The 19,541-nt window shown below is 47.7% G+C and overlaps 1 protein-coding gene across 2 annotated transcripts in view; it reads left to right on the forward strand.

Moving 5' to 3' along the window:
• GABRB3 (gamma-aminobutyric acid type A receptor subunit beta3) overlaps positions 1–7,091 on the forward strand; it is a 107,788-nt gene extending 100,697 nt beyond the window's left edge. For both annotated transcript variants that reach the window (XM_081124654.1, XM_081124653.1), the window contains exons 8-9: positions 2,479–2,723; positions 5,201–7,091. In XM_081124654.1, the coding sequence (XP_080980780.1) occupies positions 2,479–2,723; positions 5,201–5,542 (587 nt within the window). In that variant the 3' untranslated portion in view covers positions 5,543–7,091. The remainder of the gene's footprint in view (positions 1–2,478; positions 2,724–5,200) is intronic.
• The last annotated feature ends 12,450 nt before the right edge of the window (positions 7,092–19,541 follow it).

Below are 19,541 nucleotides of genomic sequence, written 5' to 3' on the forward strand. Positions count from 1 at the left end.
ATTACACGATTTAATGAGCATTAAAATATATCATCAGATTCTGAGTCATTCCCAAGAGCTCTGGTGATCTTTTCTGGCCACTGATCATTTGAGAATTATCAGCTGATGGACATTCAATAGTGTCGTTTCCAACATTATTTCTGATATATATTGAATACTTTCAATATTTTCAGGAAATAGTCTCTACTCAGCTAATTATTATGAAGCCACATGGACAAGATAAACATTCAGATGCATTTTAAGTAAATACAGAGCTGAAGAGCAATTGTCCAGTCCATCCCTTCCTTGGGGGTGGGGTTCGAATTTAACTCCTGAAAGTGGAATTATCCATAATACTTCTTTAAATTGATAGAGACGAATGAACACGTTTGCCGGTAAATTAGCTTACGGAGAAGCGTGAGAACTCGGGGTTCCAGGGATCCCTCCTCCTTCCTTTTGCTGTTTACTGTCTTTTCCCAGAACTTTAAGTAGATTAAGAGCTCTGACCCACAGTATCCAGATAGGAAGCCAAGTGACAGAAGGAATTAGTAAATGCACAGGCCACTTAGGCTAAGAGCCCATGGGAGCCCCGACTAGAAAGCCTGTCGCGCTCAGCACAGCATCCTGCTAAGGGCCTCCCTGAGCCTTTGGTGCTGGGCCTGAACCAGGGTCTTCACCCACTTGAGGGCTACGGTGACCAGGCTGAGTGCCTGTGACATGGGCTGGCCTTCCTATCCCTGGATTCTTCAGCACCAGCATGGCGTTTCCCAATTTATTTGTAAACTCTAATTCGCCCATCGCCATTTTCAGATTTTAAAAAATCCCCAGTTGTGCATAATGTTAGGTTGAAGGAGAATCTTAAAATATTCCGATCTCCATGTATTCCATCGTCGATGGTGTTCACTGTTATACATAAAAGTAGTCTGTAGCTCAGCTCTTCAGGTTCCTGCTCTACTGTTCATCGCAGTTCAGAGCTGGATGGAAAGAGAGCATGTGTTTGAGGTGAGAACTTCTCTTCTCTGCTCTTCAGGTGAGCTCTGTGGACTGGAGGTTCTTTCTATAGGACACAGATCCTGAGAAGGCCTCGCAGGAGGGAATGACCATCTGGAGGGCATCAAACCCAGACGCCTAACAAACCCAAACCTTCCACTGGAGAGTTGAGTGGGAGTCGGGTCAGAGAAGTGAGGCACTGCCTTGTGCAGAGGTGGTCTGGGCTCCGCCTGGTATCCTGGGAGCGCTGATCTCTTGGGCCTGCCCTGCCTCCTGGCCTCTGTGACATCATAGTTTTCAGGTGACTGTGGCTCAAGGACCATGGGGCTGATATAGCCTTGAGAAGGAAGATTTTCTCTCCACTCGGTCCTGGAAGACACTAGAATAATCTTATCAGTGGCACCAGATGAATGGATAGAAAAGAGCTCACCCTTTGGGCCTGGGCCATGTGGTCACGTGGCCTTACTTCTTTAAGACTTCTTCATATTTTGAGAGTCCTGTCTCCAAGAAAGGAAGTCAGCTGAGTGGTCACCTTCCTCCCCAGGAAGCAAGCGATCCAGGGCTTTCCTGCCCCCATGGCTTCACCTCATTCAACAAGCTCTGATCATGTCACTAACCAACGTGTCCCCTGCTCCATGTGGCTTCAGATTATCCTATATGGACTCTTTGTATAGCAGGAACCATGGAGAATTGCAAAATATGGTCTTTACATGTTCTTAGAGACTAAACTTAGTTCTGTAACTAAGTTTATGAAAACAATGAGATCATGCACACACTGCTATCTAAAGAACCCAACATAATGACATCAAAAGGGAGGGGGGCTGACCGGTTGCCCCAGAGTACAGTGTGAATTGATAGTTTGATTAAAGTCATGATCCCTTGAGTTCAGCAAACAGGTCCTGAGCAGCTTGCAGACTCTATGAGCAGGGACTAGCTCTGTGCGATCATCTCACTTCCTTCAACTATGCCTTCTGTGAGCTCAGTGCTGATTTAGGTTCTTATAGTTTCAAAAACCATTATCTCTTTCCCTGGCCCCATAAAGCACTGTAGGAAGAGTTGTTTTCTTCCGACAGACAGGCTCACTGAGCCTCACTAACATCCTCCCCTCTCCTGCCAAAGACACCTTCTGAGATCCTCAGATTCTTCATAGAGTCCGTTTTCTTCCCCGAAGCTCCTCATCTGGACACTCAGTGTTTTCTGTGGGGTTCTGGGTGTATTTCCATGTCTTCCAGCTTTCCCAGGGAGTCCAGTCTCCTCTGGCTTCCTGCACACCTCCATCCATCTCAGCTCCCTCCTGTCTATGGACCAAGTGAAGCAGCCTGGGAGTAGAGACATCAGCTTCCTGACCTAAATGACACATTGTATGGTCCATGGCCCTCTGATCGCTCAGTCATATCCAATCCATTATTTCTAACTACTTCAAGCTGTTTGAGGAAATACAAAAAGAAAGTACAGAGTGAGGACTGGAGTGGCCAAGCTGTGGGCTCTCACCCTCTGTTTCTCTTGCAGGGATCACCACCGTCCTGACGATGACCACCATCAACACGCACCTTCGGGAGACCTTGCCCAAAATCCCCTACGTCAAAGCCATTGACATGTACCTCATGGGCTGCTTTGTCTTCGTGTTCCTGGCCCTCCTGGAGTACGCCTTCGTCAACTACATCTTCTTTGGGAGAGGCCCTCAGAGGCAGAAGAAGCTTGCCGAGAGGACAGCCAAGGCCAAGAACGACCGTTCAAAGAGCGAAAGCAACCGGGTAGGCCCTCCACCATCTTGACCACCCACCCATGCCATTCACAGCCCCCACCCTGACCCCAAAGCTCATCCGTCACTACCGTTGCCCGCATGACCCTTGAGTAGGTGTTGTGTGAACATGCTGATCATAACCCCAAAGGTTGTCTCCTGCAAGTCACTGAGTTTTATATAAAACTCACCCATGGCCCAGAATGGCCACAAACACGCATGAATGAATGGAGGCATGTTAATGAGTGTAAGTGGCTCATATCCTCCCAGCAAAACGTAGATAGAGTTGGTTAGAGACACCCAGTATCTGTGAATAAAATCGGGCTTCCATGGGCAAAATTATCATGACGTTCTTACTGGAAAATATACTTATACTATAATGTTTCTAAATAAGTCTACCTCCCGCTATGAATACATGCCATGCTGCTTCCAGGGAAACTAGGCTTCATCACACATCAAACTTCCTCAGCACTAACACAGATGACACATTTGCTGCCTGTCTTCTCAACGAGACAGTTTATAAGTCAAATTGAGCTAAAGAAATACCTTTTTGAGTGTGAAGCATAAATCTTAAACAAAACCCCAAATCTCTAATATCCACAGAGAAAATTAGCAAAATGTAGCATGAATATATTATAGATCAGATACGGCCAGAATTTTCAGTTTGTTCATGATCCATTTTATTTATTTTTTTCTGAAAATGTGTTCTGTTTTTTGAGCAGTTCTGGTAAAGACTTTACCTGTTCATATTTTTCTGTAATTGGAGGTCAGGTGTGAAGGTTTAAAGTTGGCATACAAATGCATGTGTACTAGCTTTATTTAATTTTAATTTAATTTAAGTTAATTTTAGTTTAGTTTAGTTTTTGCAAGAGAAAACAACCAAATTTCACACATATGTATGTACGGGAACCCGCATGCATGAGCGAGTCAGAGACCCCACATGCAGGAGAGGTTCAGAGATAGAAAAGGGGGATCTGGGTGTATAAGACATCCTGAGCTAGGGGTGAGGTCAGGCACCTTGGGGGCTTCAAATGATAAGAGCAGAGCTTTAGTAAACTATAGATAGGTCCAAGTTTATCTCTGATCATCTCCCATTATGGGCAAGGCCTCTAATTCAAGTTCTTCTAGGGTCTAATTCAAGTTCTTCTAGGGGCACAAGTTTCTCATGAGCCTGTGGCTAAAGCTGCCTTTAGCTCAGAACAGCCTGCACACCACGGAGGCACATTTTGAGGTGACTCACTCTGGACCCCCACAGCTCCCTCCTCTGCAACTACCCTGGAAGACTCGAATTCCAGAAGTTCCAACGCATATTTGATGCTCTTAAAGATAAACCTTAAAAACCATTGCTGACACCTAGACCCAAGAATTTAGTGATCATTTTAAAGCAGAAATGAACCTCCCCCAAAAGTGCGTATCACACGAGGCGGATGGATGAAATCACAGTGAGAAAATCGCAGGTCTGATGCAAAACAGCCTTGGCACTAGGGCCTGGTGTGTGCGGGAGGCAATCAGTCCATGCGTCTCTCTCACGTCGATGTTTCTCTTGCTCTCCCTCTCCTTGTCCCTGCCTCCCTTCCAGTCTCCAAAAAAAATTTAAAAATCTATGGAAAAAATAACCTTGCATGAGGATTAACAAAAAAAGAAAAACAGGAGACTGGGTTTCCATCCAGTCTACAGTTGTAGGCCCGAAGTGAACCTCTCGAAAGCCACTTGTACTTTATTCATTTATTTATTTTTTAAATATATCTTTATTGATTTCAGAGAGAGGAAAGGAGAGGGAGAGAGAGAGATAGAAACATCAATGGTGAGAGAGTCATTGATCGAGCCCGCAACTCGGGCATGTGCCCTGACCGGGAATCGAACCCCGATCGCCTGGATCCTAGGTCGACGCTCAACCGCTGAGCCAAGCCCCGCCGGGCGCCACTTGTACTTTAGTTTTCCCTTCAGTGAGGACTTGCGCGCACGATGTGAAATTTCCTTCTGAAAAGCCCCCCTCCTCCTGTCTGATCTCTTACGTGCGAGTTTTTTAATCAGGGAAATAAAGTCTCCGAACCGCAGTTAAACCTCCAAAATGACATTCCCCGCTACACAGAGTGCCAGCTTGACAGATGCGCCCATTCCCGTAATCCGTGTGACCGCGATCGCGTGACAAGTCCGGCCCGGCTTTGCACGTGGAAATTAGCTCTCTTTAAAAAAAAAAAAAAAATTAAAAATTAAAAAAAAAAGCCCTGCCAGGCGTGGCTCAGCGGTTGAGCATTGACCTAGGATCCAGGCGATCAGGGTTCGATTCCCGGTCAGGGCACATGCCCGGGTTGCGGGCTCGATCAATGACTCTCTCATCATTGATGTTTCTGTCTCTCTCTCCCTCTCCTTTCCTCTCTCTGAAATCAATAAAGATATATATATTTTTAAAATTAAAAAAATTTTAAAAAAGAAATAAGCTCTCGCGGCTCGCTGGCCGGCTAACGATGTGCGTTTCCTCCCCGTTAGGTGGATGCTCATGGGAATATCCTGTTAACGTCCCTGGAGGTTCACAACGAAATGAATGAGGTGGCGGGCGGTGTCGGGGAGACCAGGAATTCAGCAATATCCTTCGACAACTCAGGAATCCAGTACAGGAAACAGAGCATGCCCAGGGAAGGGCATGGGCGGCACCTGGGGGACCGGGGCCTGCCGCACAAGAAGACCCACCTACGGAGGAGGTCTTCACAGCTCAAAATTAAGATCCCCGATCTCACCGACGTGAACGCCATAGACAGGTGGTCCCGGATCGTGTTTCCTTTCACGTTTTCTCTCTTCAACTTGGTTTACTGGCTCTACTACGTTAACTGAGCGGCCGGACTCGATTTTTCAAAGACTCCGTTTATCACTGAGTGGAATATTACTCTGCCTGTCGAAGTTTTTATACCTGTACACACACACACGCAGACACACGCAGACACACGCAGACACACACATCTATACATACGCAATTGTATATATATGTGAACTTTCTCAGCATATATATAAAATACATGTGTATATGGGGGGGGTGTGTGTATATGTTTATGCACGTGGGTGTGTCCCCACGTGCATGTGAAACAGATACACACACACACACATTTTGCAGCGACGGACAAACACAGGACGCGTACTCCGGAAAGTCACGGTTTTTTCTTTTCTAATCGAAAGGGACAAGCGTTGTCTAAATATCATGCCTTGAGGAGGAGGGCGGGAAACATACCATCCTCCCAACCCGTGTCTTTTATGATCCTCAGTTAGCAGTTTGGGTTTAAAACCAGAAAGACGCTCTCGGTCCTCGGAACCCCCGGGCGGCGGCGTTGATACTTCCCGAAGAGTCGCAGGCTCACCTCCTCTCTCTCGGTGGACGAAGCGAAGGCTCTTGGGCTCTTCGGCGATGGGGTTTCACTCACTGGACGTACTTTCCTGCGCTGGGTTCGTGGGCGAGGTGGGCGCGCTCCCCTCCGTCTGTCTCAATGTGGACAGACCCCTGAAACTCCACCTGGGGCACACCCTTCGGGACGGATGGCTTCTCTGGTTGTAAGGACTCTGACGCACGGCGCGTCTTTGTCACTCGGAGCGGTCGGCTTGCCCGTCCTGCGGGGACTCGGTAGAAACGGTCAGCTGACATTTCAGTGGCCGCAGACGTGCTCCACGTCTCATCGGTGGATCTCCAGGCCCGATGTTCCCGGGAAGCATAGACGTCTCAGGTTCTTTGTTCCTAAGGTAAAACCATCGGGACCACCTCCCGCGTGTCTCTCCGTTGTCGATCACCCTTACACCATTGTATGTTAAAATCAGATATATTTGCATAATATGCACCCATATGTATATTGCCCCGGTTTTGGTTTCTATGCTTGCTACCCCGGCAGCATGCGGTGTCATATTTTTTCCCGTGATGTAACTACTTTCTGTTACCGAGAATTAAGATCGAAGCTCAAACACTCCTACTGTCCAGTGTCAGAACCCGAGAAACATCCTCACGCCTTTATTTCTGTCTCTGACATTCGTCATAAGCACATCCAGCCGCTCCTGGTCCACCCGGGACACGGGAGCGCGACCAGCCCTCACGCGCGTTGCCCCCTGACCCACGGCCATTCTCTCGAGGCAGAGGAGGGCCGCCTGGCCATACGCTCGTTTCCTTCCATCCGATCCGCAGCCTCATCCGTATCTGGGACTTTTTACAGCTCGTACCGACATGACCAGGTGCACCGGTTTCATAGACGCAACCTTAACTTACTATTTAGACGAGATCTTTCTAAAGAAAAAAACAAAGAGATGATATATTTTTTGTAAAACAATATTTCTATCACAGGCATCCATAGACTGAAACGACTACAGTTGTGCAGACACAGGTCACGGCGCAGTTACGCATTTGGAGAAAAAAAACAAAACAAGAGCCAAATATTCAGAAGAAAACTGCTAAATTGATACCTTACCCCCCCAAATGCCATTTATGCCTCGCCCTCTGTTCTGCCCCATGACCAGAGTCGCACCCAGTCCCCTGGCAGCTGGTGGCAGTGTCCCCACCTAGGCGCAGGGACCACCTTTCTGAGCATGCGTGGGGTGGGCCCTCGCCATGGCCTGGCCATCACGAGATTTTCCTTTCATTTGTGGGAGTCTGTAGCAGCTCAAAACCCACTGCAGGTGAAACTTAGTTCGCAAAGTCTCATGCTAGAGGCAAGGACCGATTTTTCTTTCACTCGAGGGGTGAGGGTATTTTTTTCCAGTGATTTTTAAATTTAATTTAATTTTATTTTATTTTATTTAAATATATCTTTATTGATTTCAGAGAGAGGAAAGGAGAGGGAGAGAGAGATAGAAACATCAGTGATGACAGAGTCATTGATCGAGCCCGCAACCCGGGCATGTGCCCTGACCGGGAATCGAACCCCGATCGCCTGGATCCTAGGTCGACGCTCAACTGCTGAGCCACGCCCGGCCGGGCTCCAGTGATGTTTTTAGAGAGTGGAAGGGAGGGAGGAAGGGAGGGAGAGAGAAACATCGATGTGAGAGAGACGCAGAGATTGGTCACCTCCCGCTCACCAGGGGCGGGAATCAAACCTGCAACCCGGCTACATGCCCCTGACCGGGAATCGAACCCGAGACCCTCCAGGGCGCAGGCCGACGCTCGAACCACTGAGCCACGCCGGCCAGGGCACAAGGAGCGATTTTTATAACACCGTTTCCCCTCCATTCCTACCTTCCTTCAACGTCTTCTCCCCAATCCCGCCCCCTGGTTCTGTTTTTCTCGAGAGACTCGCCCGTGATTTCTTGGTCTCTGGCTGTTTCTCTGCCAATTTTTTTTTTTTTCCCCCATGGGTAACACGGGGGGAGCTTAAACGTTCCACAGATTGGGAAAAACCTTGTAAGTGGCCTTATCGTTGTCAACATGTTAAAGATTAACAGCGACGTTTGCAGAGACCTTACCCCTTCCAGCACTTCAGGTAATTTTTTTGCCGTATCTGGTAACGCAAGCAAGCGACTCCGCGTGGAGAGGAGGGACCCCAGATGCAAAGGAACGCGGACAACACGCAGTCCTCGGTCCGTTTCAGGGCGACGGGTACTATTCGGAACTGGGACGTTAATCCTTTCCGGCAAAACATTTTTGATGCCTCGTTGAGGAACCCCAACATCCAAGGCAGAGACCCCCACGGGACTCAGAGGAGCTGCTGTCTACTTCCCAAGGTTTTCCGGATCTCAATTTGCATGGTTATAGTCACAGTAGCTTTTGAGCTTTTTCTATGCTTTTGGCACCGACTGGGACCCACAACTTTGTAGACACTGCGATGAAGTTAACATAATAGCTATACTATAAATAGTGTTTGTAACTACACACGCGCGCGCACACACACAGACGCGTACATATATTCTGTAAAAATACTTTTTAAGATCCTTGGGTATGTGTTTGCTTTACTCCATCAAAGAAGAAAATTCCTTTTCTGCTAATACCGTTCTTTTATAGCTTCTCCATTTTTCAAAGTTGTGAGGAACTGAGAAGCGGAACTCTGGCCATCTGAGCAGCGAGGGTTGTGCTGGGTTCTCGGTTGTCACAGTGACCTCTCGTTACTACACGGTAGTTCCCGGAGCCAGCGGGCGAGCGGCGCCGACCATTCCGAACCCGGACGTCGGAGGTCCCTGTCGGGTGGCTGGTGCCCACGTCCGGACCTCTTGAGTCAGGAGAGACAAGCTGAATTTGGAATATCATGCTATTTCTTTCTCAACAACCTGAACGGAATAAAACGTTAATTTCCTAAGTCGTCCTGTCTTTCCGAAATGCTCCGAAGGGGCTCGCGATGTCCAGACGAGTCTCGTTATGACCCATGTTCAGGTATCCTTGAGACCCTTCAAGAGCCTGACTCCATAAATCCCCACAGACAGAGACTGATCACACTCGAGTCACCTGTAAAAAAGTGTTCCTCTCGTCCACCGACCCCAGCACCGTAGGGAGGTCTCACTGTCTATACCATGAGCCATTCATTTCCCTCTGGATCTGAAGCGAACTAGAAACTATGCCATGAGCATACTCCTGTTAGGCCTGACAATTACAAGTACACCCTCGGTCGCGCGTGCTTTTAACGCCGGCGCCCAGAGCTTTCCGCATGCCCGGTCATTCCCATCGAAGGAGCTCCCGGGCCCTGCCCGGCTCTGGAATTAATATTTCCACCCAGGAGCCCCTCACAGGGTGATGCCAAGCGCGTTTGGGGCTGGTTTTAAAGGGATAAGTAGATCACGAGCCCAGATGCTCGTTTTTGGCATCTGGGAGGGAATCCCGTTGCTATTGGTCTCACCCATGGGTATTCTAAGAAAGAGAATGGGCCCGGCTTTGGATCTCCTGGTTCGAAAGAAAAAACATCCCATAATTCTTAATTTAACTCTCCACCTGGAAACCAGTCCAGGGTATGTAAGCAACACTGAACAATTGGTGAAACATTCTGTGACTCGTGGCACTGACTCTAGCTTCCCCTCTATGGGGCCCATCGGTCAGAGTGACACTGAATGGTGGGGCAGAGAGCTGCCCGGGTGGATTACATTTCCCCAGGACACCAGCTGGTGTGCCCTGGGTCGATTACCTCTTCTACTGTGCTGAAAGGTGCCATGTTTTCCTGAAACACTCAATTCCCAACACCTGGGTAAACAGCGACCTCCCGAGACTGGCTCACACACCGGGCCCCTCCCGAGGGCCGGCCCCATCCACGCATTTTGTCATTCTTGTCTTATATTTCTCCGTCACAGGTCAGTGAGTATGTCCAAGGTAAGTACAGGATTATTCTAGTAGGAACAGGCGATTGCTGTCGTGATCAATTACCATGTTGATTTCATCTCATTGTAAAGATAAAACCCAGTTTTGCTTAAGCACATTGATGTAATTTTTTGGTATTATTTGACATGAAAAAAAAAACAAAAACACAAAGCAAAATTGAGTGATAGATACAATATGAAACTTGTTGATGAATGAATTCAAATTTATTAAAAAAGGACTGACTGACTGAAATATGGAGACTGATTTCTTTTTTCTTCCTTGGCTATCTGCTGTTGAGATGGTGTGATTTTAATTCCAGATCTTTTTAGTCGCACGTTGCCTATTTAGGTTAAGCTGAAAGCGAAACGAAAGCAGCTCAAAACTGATTGCACGAGAAACCAAATGAACCATGACTTGTGTGTTTTTTAAATCACTCATTCTGAACTTCAAAGGATAACTAGTCACACAGAGATCCAGCCTGTCACTATCTTTAAATAAGTGTTTTAAGAGAGAAATATTTTTATATTAAAGGCCAAGGAAACAACCTACTGACAACTTCTGGCAGGGGTGCTATTTGTCCTCACTCTCTAATTATTACTAACAAGCCATTTCCCGTTTCTTCTCCAGTGAGAATGTAATAAGCAATATCTATGGATGGCTAGAAGAATGGATGGATGATGGATGGACGGATGATGGGTGGATGGATGGATAGATGGATGGATGGATGATGGGTGGATGGATGGATGATGGGTGGATGGATGATGGATGATGAATGGATGCATGGATGGATGGATGGATGGATGGATGGATGGATGGATGGATGGATGATGGGTGGATAATGGATGATGGATGGATAGATGGATGGATGGACGGGTGGCTGGGTGGGTGGATGAATGGATGGGTAGGTAGGTGGGTGGGTAGATAAATGGGTGGATGGATGAATGCATGAATTCAGATCCTCAGACAACTCCAACTAGACAGAGCTTTACCTGAAGGCTCCCAGAGAGGCTACTGACTCACCTGTAAACCTGTTAAAAGGAGAGCTCCCCACGGTGGTCGTCAGTCTTACACCCTTAGTCCACTGACCGTTGCAAATCCTGGCACATCACTGCGGGGAAACTTCTCACCTACTTCATTAGGTTAAAACATTATTCAGTCAAGTGACAAGTTTAAATTGCCAATAACTGCAGCAAAAGAAATTTTCAACTTTTGACTGGGTTTTTTAAAGGCTTCTTTTATTTATATATATACATATATTTTTTTATTTTTTTATTTTTACTTTTTAAATTTATCTTTATTGTTGAGAGTATTACAGGTATCCCATTTTCCCCCCCAATTGATCCCCTCCACTTCGCTCCCACCCCCTTCCCAGGCCTTCACCCCATTATTAACTGTGTCCATGGGTTATGCATATAACTTCTTTGGTTAATCTCTTCCCACCCTCCACCCCCCTTCCCTCTTTCCTCTGAAATATGATTGTCTGTTGCATGTGTCAATGTCTCTGGATCTATTCAGTTCACCAGATTCTTTTGTTCATTAGCTTCTTCTTAAAGAAGACCCTTCAACTTTTCCTGTAGTGCTGGTCTGGCGGTGATGAACTCCTTTAGCTTTTCCTTGTCTGAGAAGCTCTTTATCTGACCTTCAGTTCTAAATGATAGCTTTGCTGGGTAGAGCAATCTTGGTTGTAGGTCCATGTTTTTCATCACTTTGAATATTTCTTGCCACTCCCTTCTGGCCTGCAAGGTTTCTGTTGAGAAATCAGCTGACAGTCCCATGGGTGCTCCCTTGTAGGTAACTAACTGCTTTTCTCTTGCTGCTTTTAAGATTCTCTCTCTGTCTTTAACCTTTGGCGTTTTAATGATGATGTGTCTTGCTGTGGGCCTCTTTGGGTTCCTCTTGTTTGGGACCCTTGTGCTTCCTGGACTTGTAAGTCTATTTCTTTCCCCAGGTAGGGAAAGTTTTTTGTAATTATTTTTTCAAATAGGTTTTCAATTCCTTGCTCTCTTTCCTTTCCTTTCACCCCAAAAATATGAATGTTGGGCCTCCTGAAGTTGTCCCAGAGGCTCCTTATACTATCTTCATATTTCTGGATTCTTTTTTCTCTTTGCTCTTCTGGTTGGGTGTTTTTGTTTCCTCATGTTCCAAATTGCCAATTTGATCCTCAGAGTCCTCTGCTCTGCTGCTGATTCCCTGTAAATTATTCTTCATTTCAGTTCCTGTAACCTTCATTTCAAATTGGTACTTTATTATGTTATCGATTTTCTCAGTTATTTCCCTAATAGTCTGCTTAAACATCCTTATAGACAAAATTCTGAACTCTGTATCTGTTAGCTTGCTTGGATCTATTTCATTTAGTTCCTCTTCTAGAGATTTCTTCTGTTCTTTCCTTTGTGACATGTTTCTTTGCCTCCACATTTTGGCTGCTTCCAGGTGTTTGCTTCTATGTATTAGGTAGAGCTGCTATGTCTCCTGGAATTGGTAGGGTGGCTTTGTGTAGTAGGTGTCCTGTAGGGCCCAGTGGCTCAGCCTCCCCAGTCCCCTGAGCTGGGCCTTCTAGGTGCTCCCCTGTGTGGGCTGTGTGCACTGTCCTGTTGTAGCTGAGCCTTGGTTGCTGTTGGTGTCACTGGGAGGAACTGACCCCCAGGCCAATCAGCTGTGAGGACCAGCTGCAACTAGAGCCAGAGAGCTGCTGTGCTGGAGACACCCCTATGGAGCAGGATTTACTTCACTGGAGCTTTGGTGTTTACCAAGTGAGCCCCTTGAGTGTCCCTCGTGGGTGTGATAGGGTTGTAATCCAGCGTGGCCGAGTCTGACCCCCAGGTGCACTGTCTCTGGGGCCTCCTGGGAGGTGCAAAGTCAGCCTCTGCCAGTGCCTTGCCCAGGGCCACCCAGCCTGAGCTACACAGCAAACCGTAGTTGCCTGCTACTTATGCTGGGCTTGGAGGTGCCCAGGAGAGGCCCAGCTATGAGCCAATGCAGCTGCTGCTAGTGCCAGGCCTGGGGCCGCTTATCAAGTTCTATGGGGCAGCTGCTGTTTGAGAGATTTTAGGAAAGTCCTAAGCATGGGGCTCGAGAGGCCACTTGCACAGAAAAGCCCCTGGAAATGGCCTGGGTGAGCCTGCAGGTGGGGAGGGGCGGGGCCTCCGGGAACCATGGGGCGTGGCCTCCGGGAATCATGGGGCGGGGCCAACGGTGTGCATCAGGCGCTGGCGACTCAAACATGGCGCCTGCCTGCCGGCTGTGCAGGGAGGACTCGCCACAGGAGCCATGGCCTCCGCCAGCCCTTCTGCCCGGGAGGAAGCCGCCCTCCGCCTCTCGCCCGGATCTCAGGCAGGTCAGTTCCTCCCCGAGTGTCCCGGGTCCTTTCAGGCTGCTCCCGGCGCTGGGCTCAGAGGGAGCGTCCGGGTGAGTCCGCGCCGGGCCCTTTAGAGGAGCTGCTGGGGCTCCGCGGCCTCCGACCCTCAGGGACAGTCCCGCTGGTTTCACAGCCCGGAGTTGTGGGGACGTCTCTTCCCGGCCTGAAGCCCTGGGCTGGGGCCTGCTGTGGGGCTGGGACCCCTCACTGCTCCGTGAAACCTCCGCCGCTGAGATTCCCTCCTGGGTTTACCCCGCGGCACCGGGTGTGGGCCCACGGCCGCGTCTCTGCGATTCAGCCCCGACCCGCCCGCGTCTGCGCCCCTCCTACCGGTCTCGGTGTTGCCTCAGTTCCCTGGTTGTGGGGCTCCTGTCAGCCAGACTTCAGGAGGCTCTGAGTGCTGGTGGTTCTGGATTTTCGTTGTGATTTTGACTTGGTTGCGGAGGCGGCGGGTGCAGCGGTTACCTACGCCGCCATCTTGTTTCTCCTATATTTTATTTTTTTAATTGAATGTGCCAGGGTGACACTGGTTAAGAAAATTATGCAGGTTTCTACTACACTCACCTCTACACTGTATCGTGTGCTCACGACCCCAAGTCAAGTTTCTGTCCATCACCACTTATTTTTGAGGGTGTATTTATTATGAATCTTTCTGTTTATTGTGTTGGAGCCTGGGTGACACTTTCACTCTAAATACCTATATCTCTTAGCCCTAAACCATTTTCGTATATTATTTTTTAAGAAAACCTCTGCCTTTTTTCATGTGCTCCCACTAATCACTTTTTACCCTTAATGGTTTGATCCTGAACATATCGCCTTTCTCTCCTGTGCTAGTTCTTTTGTCTGTGAGCTAATGTTCTGGGAGACAGACTTTATCTTTTTAACAATTCTATTTCATTTTCTAAATAGGTTATTCAATGTATAAATTACCTACAAGAACAGAACATATTTAAAAGTGTAATTTGATAAATTTTGACCTACGGGAAACCACCATCACAATCCAAAGAGGGAGTGTATTTATTTCCCCCAAAAAAGTTTAGTTGTGCCCTGGCTGGTGTGGCTCAGTGGTTAGAGCACCAGCCCATGCACCTAGGGTCGTAGGTTCCATTTGCAGTCAAGGGCACGTACCTGGGTTGCAGGTTCAATCCCCGGCCCCCCCCCCGTTAGGGCAAGTGCAGCAACCAATTGATGTGTCTCTCACATCTCTCTCTCTCTCCCTCCCTCCTTCCCTTCCACTCCATAAAAATCAATGAAAAAAATATCCTCAATTGAAGATTAACAACAAGAAAGCAGAACTATCCTTCCTCCCTCTGATTTACCTCTGCACCCACGTTGAAAATTAATCACTCCTGCCCGGCCAGGCGTGGCTCAGCGGTTGAGCATCGACCTAGGATCCGGGCTATCAGGGTTCGATTCCTGATCAGCGCACATGCCCGGGTTGCAGGCTCGATCAATGACTCTCTCATCATTGATGTTTCTGTCTCTCTCTCTCCCTCTCCTTTCCTCTCTCTTAAATTAATAAAGATATATTAAAAATAAATTAATTAATTTTAAAAAAAGAAAGAAAATTAATCATTCCTGCACTCGTGGGCCTATGCCTGTAGTTTCTGCTCTGTCTATTTATTTGGCTACGTTGAGGCCAATGCCACCCTGGCTTGACCACCGCAGTGTCACGGAAAGGCTCAACATCAAATAGCGTCAGCTCACCAACTATCCCGCTAGTCCACGGCGTGCGTGTGTTTATACTGTTGAAGCTACAGATCAACGTTTTGAGAACTGGCATTTGAACAGTGTCACCTCCTGACCCACGAACAAGGTCCCTCTCCCCATCACGCCAGGGTCTCTCAGCCTTGGCACCCTGGCATTTGGGAGCACGTATTCCCTGTTTTGGGTGGTTCTGGGCATTGCGGGGTGTTTGGCAGCATCCCTGGCCTCTGCTCATTAGTTTCTAGTAGCAAAGCCCAGCCCCTTGGTTGCAGAAACGAAACCTGTCTCCGGGCACCACCCAAGGCCCAAGAGGAGACGCTGGCTGAGAACCGCTGCTTTAAATCATCGTGACTTTCCCTCAGCAATCGTTTTTGGCTTTAAACATAGAGATTTTGTGCATCTTTTGTGGAGTTTAATCCCTCTGATTTCACAGAACGATACTGTAAGTGGTCTTTTACCATTTCCATTTCGGGTCGTTTGTTGCTAGCGTGTGAAAGTGCCGCCGGTCTTTGTACTTCACCTTGGTCTTTGTCCAGTCGGCCTATTTTCTTAAATCTCTCTGCGAACAGGGAAGGTTGTTTGGATCCCCAAAGCCTTTCTTTCCAGCGCTGATTTTTCTGTTTTGTTTACCGTGGTCTTTTCTTTAGACAGGTGGTTTTCCTTGTGAGACCGGCGGCCTTTCGTGAGCTAGTTTGCCCGGGTTTTCTTTGTGCCTCGTATCCCACGCGGTTCTCTTTTACAACCAGGCGCTTCTACAACCGGGAGACTAAACAAGAGGCCTGGGTGTGCCTCTGGGATTTCAGCAGGAAGGGCTTATTTTCGGGCGAGCAAACAGAGGGCTGACCTAAATGCTGGGGGCCTCCGAGGCCAGGATAAAAGGGCCTTTCTTCTCTGGGCTTCTTACATCCTTCCTAGGAGGCCGGCTCTTCATAAATAATTATTTTCCGATTTCTTCATTAAAGACGTTTCCGAAGAGGTTTCATTGTTGGTGCTTCTTTGCGTGTTTGTTTTATTCTTCTGGTGATAAAATACGCTGGGCATGGGCCCGGCTGGGTAGCGCAGTGGTTTGAGCGTCGTCCCGGTACCCCAAGGTTGTGGGTTCGAGCCCCAGTCAGGGCACATACAGGAGTCAACCAGTGATGCATAGATAAGTGGGACTGCAGCCCGGCCGGCGTGGCTCAGTGGTTGAGCATCGACTTAGGTTCCAGGAGATCGCGGTTTGATTCCCGGTCAGGGCACATGCCCGGGTTGTGGGTTCGATCCCCAGTAGGGGGCGTGCAGGAGGCAGCCGATCAATGACTCTCATCATTGATATTTCTCTCTCTCTCCCTTCCTCTCTCTGAAATCAATTTTTAAAAAGCATAATTTAAAAAGGAATCAGAACAAAGCAGGTATGGGTGTGGTTAAGAAGTGATTTAATCTACAGTCCTTATTTTTGCCTGATTTTGAATATTGGCACAGTCGATGGTGTGGGCAGAAAATTTTTCCGAGTGTTTATTTCAGCTCAAATCAAAGTTCACCTCATGGGGCTGATGTTGCTGTCACTTTTGTCAATTGATGTAAATAACCCATATTTAAGAACCAGAGAGGTATGGGTATTTAATACGTATCATTTACAGTTATACACTAAAGTAAGTAAAACAGCACATTTGTACCCTCACAGGTAACTTTAAAAATAACTATCACAATGAGAATAATCATAAACATTGTAAACGATATCTCACCATCCTCAAATTCTTGGAAATAGAAGGAATTCATTCATAGAACTTATTTGCAAGTGTATGGGGGAAAGGAGTTGAATAACACATGGCTATAAAATGAAAAAAAAAAAAAGTTCTCTCGATATCCTTTCCCCCTGGAACGAAAGACTAGAATCATATGTCAGAACCTTTGACGAGCCCATAGGCACCTGGACTCAAAAATCACTTTCTAGCTGTGCTGCCTCGGAGAAGTTAATTGGCCTCTCTGGGTTTCCATTGTCTCTGGGACACGATGGTAACAATCTTCATCTCATAATGAGTGGAGATCACTGAGGTAGGGACTAGCTTTTCCTGCCCCCTCTCCCCCCATGGAAATATATTAAGAGCATCAGTAGAATCGCACGAGGCAGAGAAAAGATCAGAAAACCCAGTCGCGTGGGACGCAGACATTTATTTCTCCCTGGATTGGTTCCCAGGCGATGGAAGGTGCAGGAAATGAAGGGTCCTGGAGCGTTGTCCCCACCTGACACCACTTAGGTCCCGGGCCTCCGAATGGGCTCCCGGAGCCGAGGGGCTGAGCAGACTGGGGCGCAGGCCGAGAAGCCAGGACCTTCCAGCCACTCTCCTGTCTGCGGGGTGCTGGCCCCCACCCAGGCCTAATGACCACGTTCAGATGACAGCTAATAACATCTCCGCCATCAGCCCTCATTTATCGCAGCCGGATGATCTGAATTTCAAATGAGCCCCAGAAAGCCTCCCTTTTGGACCTTTATTGCCATCTAGACAACTCTCAATTAAGTACTTTGTTGACATGAGCGGGATCTGTGTTTACTCTAGTCCAGCAGCAGCTTCCAGAGTCCAAGCAGCTTCGTCCTGACTCAGGCTGGTTCTTCTCGGCCCGACTGGCAGTGAGCGAGGGGTAGGGCGGGCCCCGCCGGATCCTGGGCGCACCAAAGGAAAAATACATTTATCGATGCAGCCATTCTGCCAGGCGTGAGGTGGCACCTCATTGCGGTTTTAATTTGCGTCTCTGATGATTAGTGACACTGAGCATCTTTTCATACGTTGACGGGCCGCCTGTGGGTCCTCTTTGGAGAAGCGCCTATTCAGGTCCTTGCCCATTTTATACTTGGGTTATTTGAGGATTTTTTTTTTTTTTTTGGTGTTGAGTTTTATGAGTAATTGAAAACAATGTTTTTAATTTAAAAAAAGGAAAAATACATTCGCTGACCTTAGGGATCTGGGAATCCGGGGGAGGCAGAGAGACATGCAAACAATGGTGACACGGAAGGAAGCGTCTCCGGGCTCAGTGGGGAACAGGAGTCGGCTAAGGTGCTGCTCCGGGAACTTGGCCTTGGGGCAAGGGTCCAATTCCAGTGCCCCTGGAATTGCTGCCACGTGACAGCCGGGGGGACGTTGGTCCTTGTTTCTAATGTAAATTTTCTGTGTGGGGTGTAATTCTTTTCCAACAGGGGCTGGGTTACAGAAACCCTACCCACGTAGTTTTATTATTTTATTGATTTTAGAGAGGAAGGAGGGGGAGAGAGAGAAACATTGAGGGGAGAGAAGCATCGATCGGTTGCCTCCCACGTGCACCCTGGCGGGGGATCGAACCCAAAACCTGGGCATGTGTGCTGACCGGGAATCACCCCAACTGAGCCACGCCGGCCAGGGCCTGGTTTCCCTCTTCCGTGTAACATGCGAATCCTCAGCATCGTGGAGGCTCCTGCGTCCACACTTTGATGTTACTTAAATCAAAATGATTTAATGGTATTTATATACTTATTACCTCAGGGGTTTCATGCGGCTAATGACGGGGTGGCTGCACCCCTGCTGCCACCCCTAAGCCTCCATTTAGATGGCGATTTCGTGGCGGATTCTGATTCCAGCGCGTATTGCTGCTTCACTGGTCACCCGAGCAGCTGCGAAAATGGGTAATAAGGGGCTCCATGTATTGAAAGTTTTCATGCATTATCCCATGAAAATATACACTAATAATTCATTTCAGCTACAGTTATTTTCAAACCTGACTTCCCAGTGAGTGAGCTAAAGCCGCCCCGCCTTGGCTCGCTTCTTTCCTCTAACATGAATTTATTTTTTAATTTGAGTTGACATAAAATATTCTGTTAGTCTCAGGTGTACAGCATAGTGATTAGACATTTACACAATTTATGAAGTGATCATCCTGATAAGTCTCCTGCCCACCTGAAACCATACATAGTTATTACAACATTATTTATATTCCCTATATTATTGACTATATTTTGTAACTGCCAATTTGAACTTCTTAATTCCTTTCACCTTTCTCTTCCATCCCCTCTCACCCCCTTCCACCCGGCGACCATCAATTTGTCCTCTTGATCTATCGGTTTGTTTTGTTTTGTTTGTTTTTGTTGTTTAGATTCCACATATAAGTGAGATCATATGGTCCTTGTCTCTCTACATCTGACTTATTTCACTTAGCGTAATACCCTCCAGGCCCATCCATGCTGTCGCAAATGGAAGATTCCGTTCTTTTTTATGGCCGAGTAATATTCCACTGTATGGATGTACCACAGCTTCTTTATCCGGCTCTCTATCGATGGGCACTTGGGCTGCTTCCATAATCTTATGTTTAACTCCTGAGTGGGTATCCCTGCCACGCAGTGCCTTGTGGCTACAGGACTGTCACCTGAACGTTCGTGCCGTCATTCAGTTCACACCTAGTAGCCCTTGGCCTCAAAGCAGCAGTGATTCTGCAATATATTTATAAATACCAGAGCCACAACTTCATGTGTCTGCCAGTCCCCTTGCCCCTTCCGTCTGGAAGAGCGATGCAGGGGGGTC

This window comes from Miniopterus schreibersii (assembly GCF_964146895.1).
Source record: "Miniopterus schreibersii genome assembly, chromosome: 22".
Taxonomy (NCBI): Eukaryota; Metazoa; Chordata; class Mammalia; order Chiroptera; family Miniopteridae; genus Miniopterus; species Miniopterus schreibersii.